Source organism: Rhamphochromis longiceps, linkage group LG7, assembly GCF_057381845.1.
Source record: "Rhamphochromis longiceps isolate RC_006_pf linkage group LG7, R_longiceps_female_GT1.1, whole genome shotgun sequence".
NCBI lineage: Eukaryota > Metazoa > Chordata > Actinopteri > Cichliformes > Cichlidae > Rhamphochromis > Rhamphochromis longiceps.
In genome coordinates, this window is record NC_140563.1 from 30198211 (window position 1) to 30216096 (window position 17886).

Sequence of the window (17886 nt, forward strand, 5' to 3'; positions counted from 1 at the left end):
TTGAGTTTGGGGAATTTTTTTCAGAAACTACGTCACTCTGAGGTAGCAGCTGACTCATTTCGTCCCCATATGAGTCATTATGTGACTTTCTGCTATTGGACTGTGCACAGTGGTTACCACAGCAACCACAGAGCTGTGGTCAGTGTGAACTTCATCGTTATTAAAGGTATTTTTATCTACCAGAAGTCTTTAAGTCGAACAGAGTAAAGGCAGGCTAAAAAAATCCCCTCAGAGCTGCAGGACGGTTATCAGTGGACAGATGAGTTAGGGTCAAATCGAAGACTAAACCTAAGACACGGTCCAGAGCTTGAAGAAAGATGAGTTTTGAAGGGGTTTTTTTTTTTTTTTTTGGCGAATGCATACCCTCCACCAAAGCAAAAGAGTCTCTGAGCTGCTGCAGGAATTCAACCACAATCAGCTGGATGTTCTTGGAGTGAGCAAAGTAAAACTGAATTGAAGTAGCTAACAGCAAACATGGATTCATGGTTTAGATCAAAGTGAGCAACTTCGGCAGCAAAGTGCTGCTCAAGACTGCCTCAACATACCTGGAGCTGCAACCTCATTGAAGATCTGAAAACTCTGGAGTCTAAATGGAGAAAAGCCAAAACCACAAAGTGACTGGAGAACAAAACAACAAGCGTTGGAGGAACTAAGTCTGTATAGCACCATCCTGTGTGTTTTTCTAGATCATTTTGTTGCTGTGTAACTGGTGTAGGTCTGTACCTTCCCATCTGTTCTATAAACGTTCTTCTTTGTATGTCTGAACTCCTTTTCTGGTTTCTGTTTTGCCATCCAGTGTCGGCCATGTTGGAGAGCGAGAGCATCCCCAGCCTGGCAGGCGTGAAGCCGATGGGCTACAGGAACCGTTCGTCCAGCATGGACATGGACGCCGACGGCCCCACCAGCTACACCCTGCAGGCCCTGATCAAGCAGCTGGGGCAGTTCCACAACATCATGCGAGACCACGGTCTGGACCCTGAGATCATAGGTCAGGCGGTCCGGCAGCTCTTCCACTGCATCAACGCTGTTACCCTTAACAACCTGTTGCTGCGCAAGGACGTCTGCTCCTGGAGCACCGGCATGCAGCTCAGGTACTAAACCTGCAGCCGACACCCACAAGCTCAACTTTATAGTTTGTACTCCATTACAATGCAAAACAAATTTACTAAAATCTGTGAACTATGTACCATATATATTTTATAATTTTGTCTTTATACTTTATATTGCAGGTATTTCATTGAATTAGAATCCAGTGAAAATTTCTTTGCAAGTTAAATGAACTAAAGAAAAACGTCAGTGAGCTCAGTTCGTCTTTGAAGTTCTTCCCTCGTTAGTTACAAGTTCTAGAGATGAATGGTGCAGATAGCTTCAGCTGTGGTTAATGACTCATTTTTATCAACAAACCTAACAATAATCCCAAACAGGTCACAAGTTAACTCACAGCTCGCTGAGCTCAGCCAGCTGTTCCATCACTACAGGCTGCCCTTTTTGGCTTTTTCATGCAGTACACAAAAACACATCACCTCAATCCAACATGACTGTCAGTTGAATAGAAAGGCTGGAATAGAACATCATCAAGTTTATGATGATTTTCTATTCTATTCATATCATGAAAGCTTAAATTGAGTTTTAGGTTGCGCTCTGTCCAAAATAATAATTTAAAAAACTTAAGAAGTGAAATTATTACAATAATAATCTGGATTTTTCTGGGGCGACAAGAAAGAACAAGAAATCAAAGAAGCACTGGTAGAAGAAGAGCATTGACCATAACTTGTTACATAATGTGCTGGTTTGTTGTTAGTGTTCAGATTCAGGAGAAAGATCGCACAGAGAGATGGAGGTTGGCTTTAACGTCACATCGCCAAAACCTTGTATGCCTGAACTCTGTGGGTCTCCCATCAACCCCAACCCTCACTTTGAAGTGTGTGTGTGTGTGTGTGTGTGTGTGTGTGTGTGTGTGTGTGTGTGTGTGTGTGCGCGCACACACACAGGTACAACACCAGTCAGTTGGAGGAGTGGCTCAGAGGAAATAACTTGTATCAGAGTAAAGCTGCAGCTACTCTGGAGCCGATCATTCAGGCTGCACAGCTGCTGCAGGTCAAGAAGAAAACGTCGCAGGACGCCGAGGCCATCTGTGCGCTGTGCACCGCGCTCACCATGCAGCAGGTACGCTCAGCTCATCTGAACCCGAGCAGGCGATCGATAACACTCCCGATCAGATAATGACAGGATGTTAACCTGCTGTCTCCTGCAGATCGTGAAAATCCTGAACCTCTACACGCCTCTGAACGAGTTTGAAGAACGAGTCACTGTGTCCTTCATCAGAAACATTCAGGTGTGAATCACACAGACGGTTTAGCTGCTTATACCTCTACCAAACACCAGAGGGAGGATTCCTCTGGGACATGAAAAGAACAAATGTAAAATTTTGAAGCATAAAAGGTGGAATCTGAATGTCAGATCCGTTTACAGATGTGATGTTAGAAAATTTAACACCTCATGCTGCTGGTGCCAAATCTGAAGATCTGAACCAATCAGGTCATTTAAAAACAGAACTGCAGAATTATTTTTGCTTCTGTGCTTCTTATTCTGCTTTGGAAATAGTTCACTTTGGTAGAAAACAGAAGTAAAAGCAGAGGTGCTCATACAGAGCCTTTTTTTTTTTTTTTTTTAAACACCACCAAAGTGTCTCTTTAACTTTGTACTGCCCACATCCAATGTAGATATTTGGGAAAACCCTGCATTGCTAAACAAAACCAGGAGCTCCCAGCAGTTTTCAGGAAAATCTGATATCTTACACGAATCCTATAAAATGCCCACGGTCGGTCTGATGAGGCAAGTGTAAACATACGTAACATACATACATGCGTAAACATATCCAATAATGTAAATTCTGCGAAAAACCATGTTGCTGTCTTCGGATAAACTGAAACTGTTTGGCGTTAAGAGCAAATTTAACCTCCTAGGACCGGGCGTCCACATACGTGGACTGCACATTTTGGGTTGTCTAGACCAAAATACTAAATCTTGCTCCACAAGGTCCTGATATCCACTTATGAGGACATTATACTGCCACTGTTCTATCTCATTTTTCTCAGAAACAAAAATCTGGTAAAAATAAATAAATAAATAAATCTGGTAATTCTTTGTTTTTACTTTCATCAGGTCCCAATCAGCCAAAATGACAAAGAGAAATTAAAAATCATGCCATGAAAGAGTTCGGGTCTTAGGAGGTTAAAGGTTGCACAACTATAAACAGCTGAATTGCTTTCAGCTGCCTTGGTTCTACTGCTGCCGGTAACACGGCAGTAGTAGAACAAAGTTCATGAATCCAGGTCACAAACTGTCCTGGAGCAGGAAAGTAAGCAGGAGCCACGGCCTCCAGAAACTAGAAGGTTTCTGTTTGTCTGCATTCAGTCATTTCAGCTGTGTGCAACATTACACAGCAAAAGCATGAAATATAAACGGGTTTCTGATGTCTGTTCTTTTTGGGTTTTTTGTATGAATACTTTGCCTCTACGGGACCAGTGATGTCAGCCTCATGTTTGACTTCTCTCTGTCTCTGTGTGTCCAGAATCGCCTTCAGGAGAGGAATGACCCTCCTCAGCTTCTTTTGGATACCAAACACACTTTCCCGGTCCTCTTCCCTTACTCGCCGTCTGCCCTCAGCCTGGAGATGCTGCACATTCCTGCCTCGCTTAACATCGACTTCCTCGTCAGAGTCTGATGACCTGCCAATTAATCTGACTGTTACCCAGCAGCGTCTGCTGCCTGACACCTCTTATTGATCATTGTTTCTGTCTCCATGTCTTCCTGAGAGCAGCACGTCTGCCTTTCTGCCGAACAAGTTCATCTCCTCACGTCTCTCTGAAGTAAATCCTCCACGTTTCTGAAAAAAACCTGCAGAAGTCCAGTCTGTGGAGTCCACATCACAGTTGTTCTTCTCTGACAGTAAACTGTGCTGCTGTTTGAGTAGATAAAGAAACACAGAATCTAACAGAAGGAGCAGAAAGGTTTGCAGAAGGATGAAGAAGGTCAGGAGGAAGGTTCAGAGGGATCATTTAGACTCAGAAGAAAAACAAGATTTTTTAGATGTGCGTGAAGGTTTCTGAAGATTTAAAACGCAGACAAACATCAGCGACCCGAATAACTGACAATATTCAGCATTTAAAAGTTCAGGCTTAATCAGTCAAAATTGCATGAGATTGGTTGGCTGTGTCAGCAGTAACATGTTGATTTCTGTAGACTCTTTACTTCCTTTGAGCCTTGAAGGTTGTGGGTCGTATTTATTTATTTAGTTATTCAGTAGCATTAAAAGGCTGATTATCTGCTTCTGTACTGATATAACGACACCTTTAAACACTAAAATTACACTAAACTAAAACTAAGCTGTTAACAGTTATTTAATCTCATATTTGCTCCTGCTCCTCCAGTCATGTGTCATCATGTGACTCTCAGCTGCTCCTAATACACAGTCAGCTGTGGAGGATCCCAAACGTGTCAGAAGAAAGTATCAGAAGTTATCAGATCTGTCTTCCTGTGATCGTTTGGCCAATTAAAAAAACAAAATGATAAAATAATGCTGCAAACGAAAGCAAATGTTTAAGATGAAACTAACTGCTGGGACACGTCAGGGTTATTCAGGTTGGCTGGTGCAGAGACGTGAATCTTGTTTTTTTTTGCATTTAAAGACAGAAAGATGTTCAAATGTAGACGAATAAATGAAGCGATGAAAATGCGACGGTGTAGTTTTTAATAACAGCTGCTGGCAGTGTGATAGCAGTTAATGAGCTAAAGAGCAGGTAGGTTGTTCTCCCCCTGGCTTCTGGAAAACCTTGTTGTTCACTCAGCTGGTGCAGAGCAGCCTGTAAAACGCAAATCAACACTTTTTCTGATCTCCTCTCAGAGTCTGTGCAGGACTTCCACTTCGTCTCTCTGTAATGTCGTTTATTTCTGTGGGAAGTTATTTTTTTTTACTGTTTCTGTTCTTCTGTTTCTCTCTTTTGCACCACACGTGGAAACACTACTAGGTAAAATACTAAACATGCACAAGATAACACTGCAAACCATCACACCCTCACATTTTTCCTTTTCCTCCAAACCCACGTGCCATTCTACGCTGATGATGTTCTGTTGGATGCCGTTCATCTTCATCTTTTTATGAAGTGCAAATGTAATAAAATGAAGTTTAACATGTGAAGAGTTTCACTGCAAACCTGCTGTGCACAAGTTTAATAATTCAGGTCATTCATAAGACAAAAACCGTAAACTGGATGTTTTTGTGCTGACTTCACACGTAACTGAAGGTTTGGTTTTATTCTGCAGTAAAGCTCTTCAGTTTCAGATGTTTGAGTCTGGATGAAACGGAGTCAATCACTGTAACTCAAAGAATATATTTTGGAATTGAAGTCTTGCTGATGTTCTGTTAGCGTCTTCTTTGTTTATGAAATGAAATTTCTTATTGAAACATTTCTGGCAAAAATATAAACGTTATTTCCACAGTTTAGCTGAAGCTGATGGGAGTTTAACCAAGTTTACACACTTGTAGCTGCTCTGATCATTCAGAGAGCAGAGCCCCTTGTTTCTGCCCCAAAGTCACAGCTGGAGCATGTTTACAGGTGTGTTTGTTGAGGTCTCACTGCTTATAGTGCCAGTCTGAAACTGCTGAAGCATAAATTAAAAACAAAATGTTTGAGAATATGAAACTGCTAAATGCACTTTGTAGGCTTAGGTGTAAACTTCAGTTCAGACTTCAATACTGCAGTCACAGCAATAAGCTCATCACTAAAAATGAAAGTCTGACAGGTTTTTAATGTGCAGAGAACTTTTACAAATTACAAACATTTCAGGGACATTTCTGTTATTTTTAATTTTCAATCAAAATCCAATGAAATGGTGATTAAATGCAAATTTAATCTGGATTATTTCCCCAAACAAGAGACACAAAAGCAGCCTGATGTCAGTTCATTAATCTTTCATGTCTAAAGCAGCCAAAGAAACTTCTCAGTGTGCTGTCTTCAGAGAAAATATTAAAGTAAGAAAAATTCTTTACAAGTGATTCCAAACATCTGAGAGCAGCACATGTCTGCACATACTTGCCTGGTGTCTGATTTCTGAAAAAATGTTTACCTTAAAGTGTTGCAGAAAAGCTACAAACTGGTCAAACAACTGAACCAACACAGAGATTTGAGCATCACAAATGCTTCACCTGATGTGTTCTTCCAAAAATACTTTCTGAATTAGTCAGAATGAAAAACACTGAATATAAAATGAACCTGCAAAGTATAAACATGACTAAAATGAAACCTCATTAATAAACCCGTTCAGTGCATTTAACTTAACGTTATCCTCAAATAACTTATTCTTCAACCTTAAGAATCAAATTTCATCATATTCATCTTCAACAATCACAAAGTTTCTTCAAACTGGAGAAAAATCAAACCCAGTTTTCAAACACAGTCTGACGATGAGGCACTTTGGTGCTCGACACGTCACTGATGTTGAAGGAAAATAAGATTTATCACCCTGAATTAAAACTACAACGTTCTCTAATGTTTCTGATCTCTAAGTGAATAAATACTATAAAAATGTCCCCACAGTCTGCACTGACTGTTGGCAGAGAAGAAGAAGAGCAGCTCTGTGAACGAGGGTTTGGTTTGCTTCCCACAGCAGCTCGCTGTCAGTTGTGCCAGCTGTCGGCCTGCGAGGTCGTCCGTGGTTTACCTGTCGCTCAGGTGGCTCAAAGCTTCACAGGACGCCCACTGATCTGTTTCACACTCTTACACACACACTGTGACTGCAGGCTTAATAAAACACTGAGTCACTGTCGGGCAAAAGAGTGAATATTTTTAATTAAACAGTCATATTTAATAAAATATATTCACCATCTTTAGTTTGTTCAGGTTTTATCATAATGACCTAAAACAAAACTAAACAATTGTGCAACAGAATTTAAACTGAATTTTAAAAAACTGGAAACTACCCAAAATAATAATATGCACTTAAAGTTAAATATAAAACTAGAGGAAGTGTCTTTAGTTTTGGTTTCTTCTTCTTTATTTTACAGCTTGACAAAAACCAAATATAATATTATAAAAGCTGGAAAAAAAGCCATTGAAACAAACTCCATCTTGAAACTGCAACAAGAGTTTCAAACCATTTTCCTCTACCTGGAGAACTGAGCCTGCACTTTATTTATCATCAGTTACCTGCAGCTTTTACTGTGACTGTCCCACTGCTGCTTTAACCATTCATTCACTGTGTGTGGAAAGACAAGTCATCATAATCCACACATGTATAATGGACGTGTTAAAATAATAAGCATTTATTTTAACATTTTAAAACCAAGCTTGTTGTGTCAAATCTGACACGTCTGTTCTAAGAGTGCATAACTTACAACAGTCTCCTCAACAAACGCACCAGTTGTGTCCTGTTTAACTTCAGCCGCCCTGAGAACAAGTCCACCAGAGCCTTTGCATTTTTACATGCTGTATTTTTTAGAGCATTTCAAGTTCCTATTCATCAATACAACCGCTCTATCCTAACTTTTTATAATATGTATACATTAAGTCCATAGTAACTACATAAAATTCTAAAAAACGCAATAAACTACAAAGAAAATGAAAATTGTTATTTTTATGTTGTTTTTACAGATTATTTTTGTTACAGAAATTTTGGAGGTTTATCCCTCAAAACAAGTTGCACAAAATTTCCAACCACAGGAAATTTATTTTGAGTGTCTTCATAGTTTCATTTTCGAGATACACTAATTTTTGTAAACTGCAGCAAAAATGAAAATAAATATTATTGTGCACAATTTGCAAAAAATCAGCATGTGCAGCAAAATAAACCATTTCAAACAGTGCAGTTTAAGTTCTGAGCATCAGGAACTACACAGAAAAGCATAGACATCACCCAAAAATAGTTTTGAAGAGTAAAGGTTTATTTCTAATTGTCAAAAATCATTATAGTCACAATAATGAGGTCAAAAGTCTATTGGAAAACTTAACAAATGTGATTTGAGAGTTTAAAGTTATGTACCCCACAGATTATACTGTAGTATGAGGAGACTGGAACATGAGACCAGATGAATGGATGGACAGATGGCCTCCTTGCTTAGGAAGGAGGCAGCAGAATAACATTGCTGTGAACTTTGCTTGTGATAATAATTTCATAGACATTTAGAGACATGTGAATCCTGGAGTTAAGAGTTATCTGTGGTTTAAACCTAATGAAGATATTTGTTAAATTCAGGATCAGAGAATTTACTATAAAATTCTGCAAAGAACTAAATGGGAAAAAACACGACTATGAAAGTAATTTACTTTGGGAAATAGCTCAGTGTTGTAGTAAAGAAAAACGGAACATGCAGGAGAAAAATAAACTGATGGAGGTACAGACTAAATTAGATGATCTTTGCCTTGAGGAGGCCCAGGTTGCTTTTTAGATTGAGAGTCAAATGGACTGAGGCAGGTGAAAAAAAATCATCATATTTTAGTAAGCTGGAGAAAAGTAGACATCAGAGAAATGTAATTACAAGCCTACTGATAAATGGGACTGAATGCAAAGATTTCAGAGAGATTGAAGTCTTTACTTTCTATTCCAAGTTGTCCCAGAATATTCAGCTGATGCTGACGGGTTCTGTAATAAGATTTAGTCTCGTGCCGTGTATTGACATATTGACAAACCATTTAAATATTTGTGTGACTCTGAGCTTACAACTGAGGAATTGGATTCAGTGGTCATTAAAATGGCCTTAAACAAGTCTCCAGGGACAGATGGGCTCACTGCTAATTTTTATCAGTTCTTCTGGAAGGACTTAAGAACCTTGCCATTTGGTGCGTTAAAAGGAGCTATAGAAAAGAAAGAACTGATGCCAAGTATGAAACAAGAGTTAATTACACAGATTCTGGTAAAAACAGAAGACTTTTAGACAATTTAAGACAATCACCTTACTAAACACTGATTATAAGATCCTGTTAGGGGCTGTAGCTGAGAGGCTGAAGAAAGGCATCTCAAACATAATTAGTGAAAGACAGTCAGGTTTTTTCAAAGGAAGACTAATTGATAATATTAGGCTGCTTTTCTCCTTGATTACAGTGACATAATCCAAGAGAGGGGATACATCCTGTTTTGAGGTTTTTAAAAAAGCATTTGAGTCAATTGAACATAAGTTCATATTAAAAACCCTGCAGTCATTTGGTTGTGGAGAAGAATTTATCAGTGTGAAAGGGATGCTATAATTCTATCAACAGCTCTGTTTTGCTGGAACATGGCACCTGTCAGAGGTTTGAGGTTACTAGAGGAATAAGGCAGGGCCGCAGCAGCTCACCACTTCTGTTTATCATGCTGAGCTCTTATCTATTCAGATTAAAAACAGTCACACTGACGGGTTAAATAGTATGGGTCAACTAATAATAATAAGTCAGCTGGCAGATGATACCAGATTGGACCAGATTCCTTTAGCCTTACAGGTGATCAACCGCTTCTCCAAAGCTTCAGGTCAACAGCTGAATATAAAAACATGTGAGATACTAGCTCTGCATGAGTGTCCCTACGAGTTATAATACACTAGCTACAGCCATCCCAGTCCCTTTGAGATCAATGATTAAAGAAGATATTGTGCACTCTAAAATTTCTCCTGGACTGACGCCGCTCTGCATAGCCGGTGCTGACTTTGTTGACAGCAGGTTTACAAACAAGGCGATCAGAAATATGTTAATAAATTAAATCTATCCTAACCCGGTTAAAAGAAATTATATTCTAAAGAATTTGAGGCCATGAAGGTTAAGGCAACACAGAGATAGCATATTTCACTTCCCCTTCCCCCTAAAACAAAAGAGGTTAATTTTAAAGTCAAAAATTAGATTTATCCAACCAATGAATTCCTAAGACTGAAATTTAACCTGGATGTGAACACATGTACATTCTGTGAAAATAACACTGAAAGTTTGGATCACTTGTTTTTCTATTATGAATCGCTGCGCTCCTTTTGGATTGACACGTGGAGCTGGCCACAGTCCAGAGTCTTCTGTTACTACGTTTGACGGTAACTTTAGTTAAATTTGGGATGCAGGCAGACAACCCAAAATTTGATTTGGTAATTAGGATTGTCTTGTTACCTGGAAAAAGGTTTTAATTTTTTTGTTTTTGCAAGCGGTCTTTACGTGGTTTTTACAAAGCCATCAGTGGAAGGAAACCCCGACCTGGGATAAGTGGAATGACTGATATGTAAGTACAACTCCCCCAGTTTATTTTGCAAAAACAAATAAGTTTTAAAGTAGTTACGCAAATCGGAGCGTGGACGCACCTGTGGGCTCAAAAGGGTTAACAATAAAAACATCAGAACATTTATCCTCTACAGTCTTGCATTCAACAGGATAATACAAATACATCAGCTGTATTATTATCATAACATATAATAAAAACAGCAGCTTACAGATGCTTTTACTCTGGACATGAACTTTATTTATATAAAGTTGTTTTTCTTTTAAATCTCACAAGTTGTTAAATTGCCATGAGGTGGAGGAGGATGAGCGGGTTGACAAACCCTGGATTTTAACCACAGACTGTGAAGGAGAACTGAACACAGGCACCTTGACATCACCCATGGGAAGAAACAGTATAAAAATGCACTGAAAGCAGTTTGTTATATAAAGGTTTTTAGTTTTAAATGACGGACTTCCACTGAGTCCACTGAGTTCCCCTTTTCTACACTACCTTTGGTGGAGGTGATCTTTGAATAAGAAATTATTTTCAGTTTGAAGGAATGAAATTTTTTCATTTTTGGTCCTTTGACCAAGATTCAGGAAAACTGATTACTAAAGAAAACAAATCTGTATTATAATAGCACAGGTTTAGTGTTTAGAATTCAGGTTATTGTTTATTAAGACGTCACATGGTAGACATTCCTTGTGTCCTAATGGCAGGAGTAGCATGAAAAGAACAGAGGTTGTTCATGATTGGTTAAGTTTACACTAAAAGTAATTTACATGAAAATATCCTGAAGGTGGAAATTTGCATGTGAGTAATTCTTGGAGTTGATCTGAATCTAGAAATAATCTGAAATCATTAACAATTATTATTGTCATGGAAACAATTTTTTTCTATTTTGTAAGTAACGTTGTTCAGCAAGAGCAATATGAGGCATTGGCAGCGCGTAGGCCTATTTTTTTCAGCGGTGACCCATCACCATGGCAACCAATAAAGTAGAGGTTTAAAAGAAACATCAGCGGCTGTATTTTAAGCCAAACTATGAGCTCTGTCTACACTTAACCAAGCAGTTTTTAATGAGAAATAACAGGAAGTATGAAAATCTGTGATGTGTGTGGTGGACTGTGGTCTCTGGTGGGAGAGATGAGACCAAACACATAGATCAAAGTTTATATCCAAGAAGATGAAACAATAGATAAGAAGTTGAGACTGTATCGTGAAATGCCCTGAGAGTGCACTGAAACCACAAACTCATGTGTGGACTCAGTTCGTGCTTGTAGTGGAGGCAAAAGCAGGAATGCAGTGTCAGGTGGATCTGGTTTACCAGTTTCTCTGGAGGGAGGAACACATACCAGTGCATGAAATCCCCTTTCTGCTTTTTCTTTTCTTTTTCTTTTTGTAGTAATTTCACAGATAGAGTTTCGTTTCTCGGATCAGGAACTCGGAACAGTCTCGTTTTTTAGGCTTCAGTCAAACCCACAGGGGCTGATTCTGCAGGTATCTATGCTTTTGTAATCATCATTAACTTACTGTTTTCTAATTATCACTGAGTCTTGTAACATGCTAGCTTGCATTAGTTAATGTGTTACTGGAGTGACAGCTGCTGAAAATGGGCCTCTGCATACTTGTATATCTATTCCAGAAGCCTTGTTGAGAGGATGCGGTGTTGGACTGCTGCTGTTTTCAGTTTGTGGTTTTGTGTTGGTTTGCTTTATGGTACGTCTTATTTAATAAAATCATGTTCATTACTAAGGAGTTACACACGGTCAGCGTATCAGTGCACTGGGAGGAGCACTCGGGGCATTTACAGCTAAATCAGACCTCATGAAAAAGTTGATCGACTTTTAGTAAGAGCCTCCTGACAGACCTCTTTTGTCTGTCAGTCTGTGTGAATCATCAGTTATTTCAGTGTTTGTGGTGCAGAAACAGAAAGTTTCGTGCGGCCTTCAGCGCATCTCCCTGCAGCTGAATGAAACCTGCACCTGTACGCGAGCTCGTCCGGTCAGCATCCTCTGCCCAGCAAATCCTCCCAGTGACTCTGAGGAGTTTCACTGCACTCATGTTTCACTTCAGCTGCTTGTTGTTTTCAAAAGGATGAAGACAAATTATGAGGGAGGAAAAGGATGTGGTGACAAGTCATTTCTAAACAAGCCTAACCCTACCCTGTTTGCACAACGTGCAACACCTTTCTACAGAAATTCACTGTTAGCTGTGCACTCACACTCACGCTGACACGCACCGAAGTGATGAGGACGAAGAAAAAAAAGCAGTCGGGCTGAAAAAAGCACAAACAAGACACGAGGAGCAGCAGGAAGCAGCGTTTGTACCAAGGCTGTACGGAGGAGACATTCATGTGGCTGCTGTAGCCCCGGCTTCAAAGACTCACTCATTTTGGTGTGGCTTCACTCAAATTCAGCACCATGAGATTTTACACTGTGGTTTCATGTATGGGTGTAGGTGTAAAGACATAAATAGCTGTACGTTCTGTAGGTATATGTGGAGGCAGGTATGTGTATGTAAGGGAAAGACATCCTGAACGTGCAGTGTTTAGTGTCTCAGACCTGCAGTCAGTGACCTCCTCAGGGGCGCCTATACATGCAGGTGCCATCATTTCCACAGAAGCGCAGAGAAAACAGGCCTCAGAGGTTCGTGTCATCATTTCATTCATCAGAGCGACAGATTCACTGGTAGTTCAGTAAATGTTTGCGGGTAAAATGAAACTTTTCTACACTTCAAACTGTTTGTTTCCACTCTGGGCCTTTTTCAGTTTTTCATGAAACTTTATGAATCAGTCAGTTATTAGAGATGATTGGCGACCAACGTTTTTCACTTCAGAATAGGTAATACCGCCAAGCTGGAGGGTTTTTTTTTTTATTACTTGAAACAGAAAAAAGAAAGCACCCAGCTTTAACTTTAACTTGTTTGTTCTTTACAGCTTTCACCCTCTCAGCAGTTCATGTTTCTGCATTTATCTGAAAGCTGCGGTTACTTCAGTAAAAACAATCTCAGAAAGCTTTAATGATCATGGATGTTATATAAAATCTGATCAGTTTTATGACAGTGATCGGCCACGTGAGAACCTGGAACCAGATAAGATCATTTCTCCTCACTATTAATTTGATGTCTTTGTAAACTGCTGCTGATAACACTAGATGTTACAGTTAGGCCCTAATGGGACCCACTGCCAATGCTATGGGCCTGTGCTGGCCCACAGCATTGGCAGTGGGTGAACTGTGGAGCTGTTTGGGCAGGACAAAACAACATAGCCCATGTGTGCTCCAAGTGGGTCTCACCACACAGAACAGCTGTTTTGCCCTTTGGGACCCCATTTGGTGTGCTCACAGAAAACCCTTGTAGGACCCGTAGCAGTTTTGCCCTTTTGGAACACTTTTAAGCAAGTCTATTGCTGTCCCACTATAGACTGCCCAAAGAAAACCCTGAATCCCATGATAGTTTTCTATGGACCGTGCATAGTGGCAAAACTGCTGACAGCTCATGCCCACTTTAGGGCCCAAATGTAATAAGTGTGGATTGTGCCCTTCTAGGCTGCACTGTATTTTCTAAAAAGACTAAAAAAAAAAACTTTTTTTCATCCCTCCTTTGAGAGCATGCTCCACAGTACAGTGGTTTATGTATTTGAATGTCAAACAAAGAATCCCTGGTCTGAGTTTGGAAGGGCAAATAAATTCAGTTTAAAGTACATCTGGTGAAAAAATCTGCCAAACCAACAATGTAGTAACCCCCTGTGAATAAGGGAGTGGCTAAAAGTAGCTTTTCCCCCCTTTTTGAGTAACATTATGGTCCACGCACCATACAAGCAAATGTTGGTCATGTACCTGAGCTGTGGGAACCAGATGGGCTCAGCTTCTGTGCAGCAGCATGAAATGTGGAGCACATCTGGGCTCTGCACCTGTGACAAAACAGAAAGATATTAGTATTATTTTCTTAAATTACGATTGCACACAAAGTCTAATCAGCAAAAAAAAATTACAAACATATCTAGGGGAACCGAATGTGCCCTACATTTCTCTACGTTTCTTGGCAATATGGGCCACAGTCAACTGCCCACGGTCCCCTCACATGGGCCCCTGAGTGTCGTCTTTGCTGTGACGGTATTTTGCTGTGGTAAGTTCATATATGAAAATAATCTGTGCAAGTGTTATTTAAGTTCATCACCTCAATTTTTACACTTTAAAGATGAAAAAAATCCATCTTTTAACATATTAAATAAAACAGTGAGGAACATATCTCACATCACTGACAGCTCAGGTTTTCATTTGTCTGTTAATGTTTACAACTGTACAGTTTAGACATGATAACAAACTGCACTCCAAGGTTAGATCAAAATGACAAAACACAAAGATTTTATTATAATTTTATTGAAGTTTCAGACACACTTTAATCAGCAGCAGTAATCATGTGTGCAAGCTGACATTTCCCGAAACATACGATCAGTTTTTATATCATTAGAATAAGATAAAGTCAAACTATAATAAACTGATAAGCTCATGTGTTTGTACTTCTGGGCTCTTAGATAAGCATGAAGAAAACAGGGTTATATGTCAGAACAAAGTACAGTTTATATTTAAGACGATTTTCAAAATAAATGTAATAAAGAAGGAAATAAAGTTGTTTAAATCAGAATCTGAACTGCTGTTTATAACACGATGTTGTACTGAGTTAAGTATGTTTTTAAATTTCTATAAAGGCAGTTTACTTCCTCATTTTATCTGTTAGGTGGACATACGTGTCTGTGACTTTCCATTTCTGTCATTTTACAAACAAAAACAGCTTTAAACTATTTAACGTTCGCAGTTGCATCATTTAGCTTTTAATCAACTCTGTTGTCCAGATGCTGATTTATTAAAAGTGATATTTTTCTATTACAGGTGAAATTTTGAATATGTGAGTGACATATATTAATACAGGTACAGCTAATCAGCACAGTGCGAATTCTCTAATTACTTTGCAGTTTTTTCTTTTAACTAAAATTACGACTTTATATTATAGATTTATATTTAGTGTGTTGAAACAGTCATAAAAACAAAACCATAATCTCATGTTAACTTAGGTTGAATCAGGGGCAGTTCAGTTTTACATTCAGTCACAGAGTAATTAGACTTGTCAATGTGTACACATTTTAAATGGAGGCTGTTATCCTATATACTCATGTTTATATACATGCATACATACATATATATATAAAGTTACAGGTCAGAGGTCACGTGCCACCTGTAAAGGTAATCCCTGTGAGGATTAAAGACACAGGACACAGGGCGGCATAAAGGAGCAGTACGAATTAAACCAGGACTGTGGATCATGCAAAGCTGTTCTGTTGGAGGAAAGCAGAACAGCTTAACCTGAAGTTAAGCTTTCAGACCTGAAGCCATCTTTCACATGTCATTGCTGTTGATGTTGTGTGGCAGAGCAGCAGCCTGACTGTGTACATCCTTATCTTCTTCGTATACACTCTCTATGTTGTGTTCGTGCGGGTGATGCAGAGTTCCCTCCTTCGCTGCTCCCAGTATCTTGAACCCCCCAGGATTCAGAACCACAACACTCAGCGTAAACAGGTGGCTCATCAGATTCCCATCAGCAACTCAGAGGGAGGCGACTGAACACATGAAACCACAGCTGAAGATGTTTTGCGATGCTGAGCGGAGATAGGAACCTCAGGCGTGTGGTTTGGTGGGGGTGGGGGAGAGCTTCTTCTCCCAGATAAGGTGCAGCAGAGAGAGCGCAGCACCGTCCTAAGACTGAAGACTTGTGCTCTTTCAGCACGGCAGCTTCCTTAAATCTTCACCTCCATGAACGTTGTGGAGGTGCAGGCAGCTGCTACTGCCCCGCCTTGTGTCGCTGCAGTCGAAGGATCGCACCATCTCCTTCTTCCTTCCATGATTTTCTCCAGGTTGCCTCCTAAAAGCCGAAAACTGCACGTTAACCACAGCTGCCACCCACAGATGCATTCGAAAGCTCGACGCCCCACCAACACCTCACCTTCGTACCCACCGGGTGTTATCTCCACCCACCACTGCCTCATGATACACAAATACAAATAGCATATAAACACAGTCAGTGCAACAAACTAGGAGCCAAATATCTGCTGAGAACCCAACACCAGTGGCCACAGCTAGCCTCATCTGAAGCTAGCCCATTTTTAGCCTAGCTGTTTATTATACAACATGAATACAGCACCTGTACACGTTACCTTAATGACAAAAAAGATGAAATTACATTAGCGTAACAGCTAACTATCTTTGCTAAATGAGCAGGTTCTCCCTCCCGTGGAGATTTTTAGAAGGCAGATGAATCCAGAAATCTTTAAAGGAAGTTAAAGTCTGATTTCTTCTACATGTTCAGTTTTTAACATGTTCAGTGTTTGCTCTAATCATTGGTTGCGTCCGTTGAGCAGCACATTTCTCTGAGTCATACTCTCGTGTGCTCTGTCACCTCCTACCATACTTTCCCCCCTTAATAAATTCAAGTCAAACAGGGTAAAACCCCTGTTGGAGCCACCTTCCACCCAGCCTCACCCAGTCAGTAGTTCCCTGGTCTTGATTTAAGTTGTGTTTCCTTTTCATTGTGATAGTTTCTATCATCTTCTGCATAAAGTTGCATAGCTTGTGGCTTTGAGGTAATTTTTGCTTGTTGACAGGAGAGTAGGCACCCAAACAAAGGTGTCATGTTAACTGCAGGTCACCCCGTTGACAGCCATCCTCTCCTTCTCCATCACTGGCAGATGTGAGCGGATGTCAGAAACGTGGCTCACAGTTTTAACAAGCCCTGATAAAATAAAGTTTGTTGTTGTGGGATGGAAAAACGATCAAAGATTTTGATCAAATCAAACTACCAACAAACTGTATTTTTTCCTGTTGGGGCCACGGTCGCACCGCTGCCCTGGGAGGTTGTTTGAAGCTATGACAGTTTTCATGGCTCAGCGATGGAACAGCTGTGATTTTCCGTCTAGCGCACTTTTATTTTGTTGTTAAATACACAAAACTGTGAAATACACTGAGTCTGAAGTGTTAGTTCAGTCAGAGTTGAGATCCATCATACACACATACATACATTTTCCCCGTTTGTATTTTGCTGCAATCAACATGATTTTCAAACTAAACTTATTTCAGTTTGAATGTTGTTTCATGCCGGCACCAGGATACTCGAGTCGTGAAAAAAGAGGAAACTGTTCTATCACAACACAAACCGTGACCTTGTTTCTGTTGTTGAGTGACTCGTTTAGGTGCCAAAACTTAACCAGGCAACGAACACAAGTGCAAGATTACATTTAGTGTTTCTCCGGCTCAGAGTTGAAGAGGTTTGTGAAGCGTCTTCTTTTTGCAGTTTGTGTCTTCGTTGCACAGTTGTCATCTCCCACCATGCCTGCAACTTTGTAACTTCAAACTGCAGATTTGCTGGTTGTTGTGGAGGTTAAACCCCGCTGGTGTTCCTTGAGCCTCTCTGAATAGTCATTAGTGTTGGATTTTTCCAGTTTTGTGCATTTTGAACCTCATGAGTTGTGCTGCTGAAGCCTTTGGAGGCTTAAAATAAACCAGTGCTGCTTCAAACTTTAACCCCTTTTCTCCTCCGACTGCGGTGTTTGTGCAGTTCCTGCTGCCTTCATACAGTCGACTCTACAGATTAGAGGTTGAGGCAGCAGGTATTGCACCACAGTTT

The 17886-nt window shown here is 40.0% G+C and overlaps 1 protein-coding gene across 2 annotated transcripts in view; it reads left to right on the forward strand.

The window, feature by feature from the left end:
• Nucleotides 1-5200, forward strand: part of myo5b (myosin VB) — a 52734-nt gene extending 47534 nt beyond the window's left edge. For both annotated transcript variants that reach the window (XM_085413278.1, XM_085413279.1), the window contains 4 exons: nucleotides 797-1091; nucleotides 1992-2166; nucleotides 2255-2335; nucleotides 3575-5200. In XM_085413278.1, coding sequence (XP_085269404.1) covers nucleotides 797-1091; nucleotides 1992-2166; nucleotides 2255-2335; nucleotides 3575-3727 — 704 coding nt within the window. In that variant the 3' untranslated portion in view covers nucleotides 3728-5200. The remainder of the gene's footprint in view (nucleotides 1-796; nucleotides 1092-1991; nucleotides 2167-2254; nucleotides 2336-3574) is intronic.
• Nucleotides 5201-17886: the final 12686 nt, after the last annotated feature.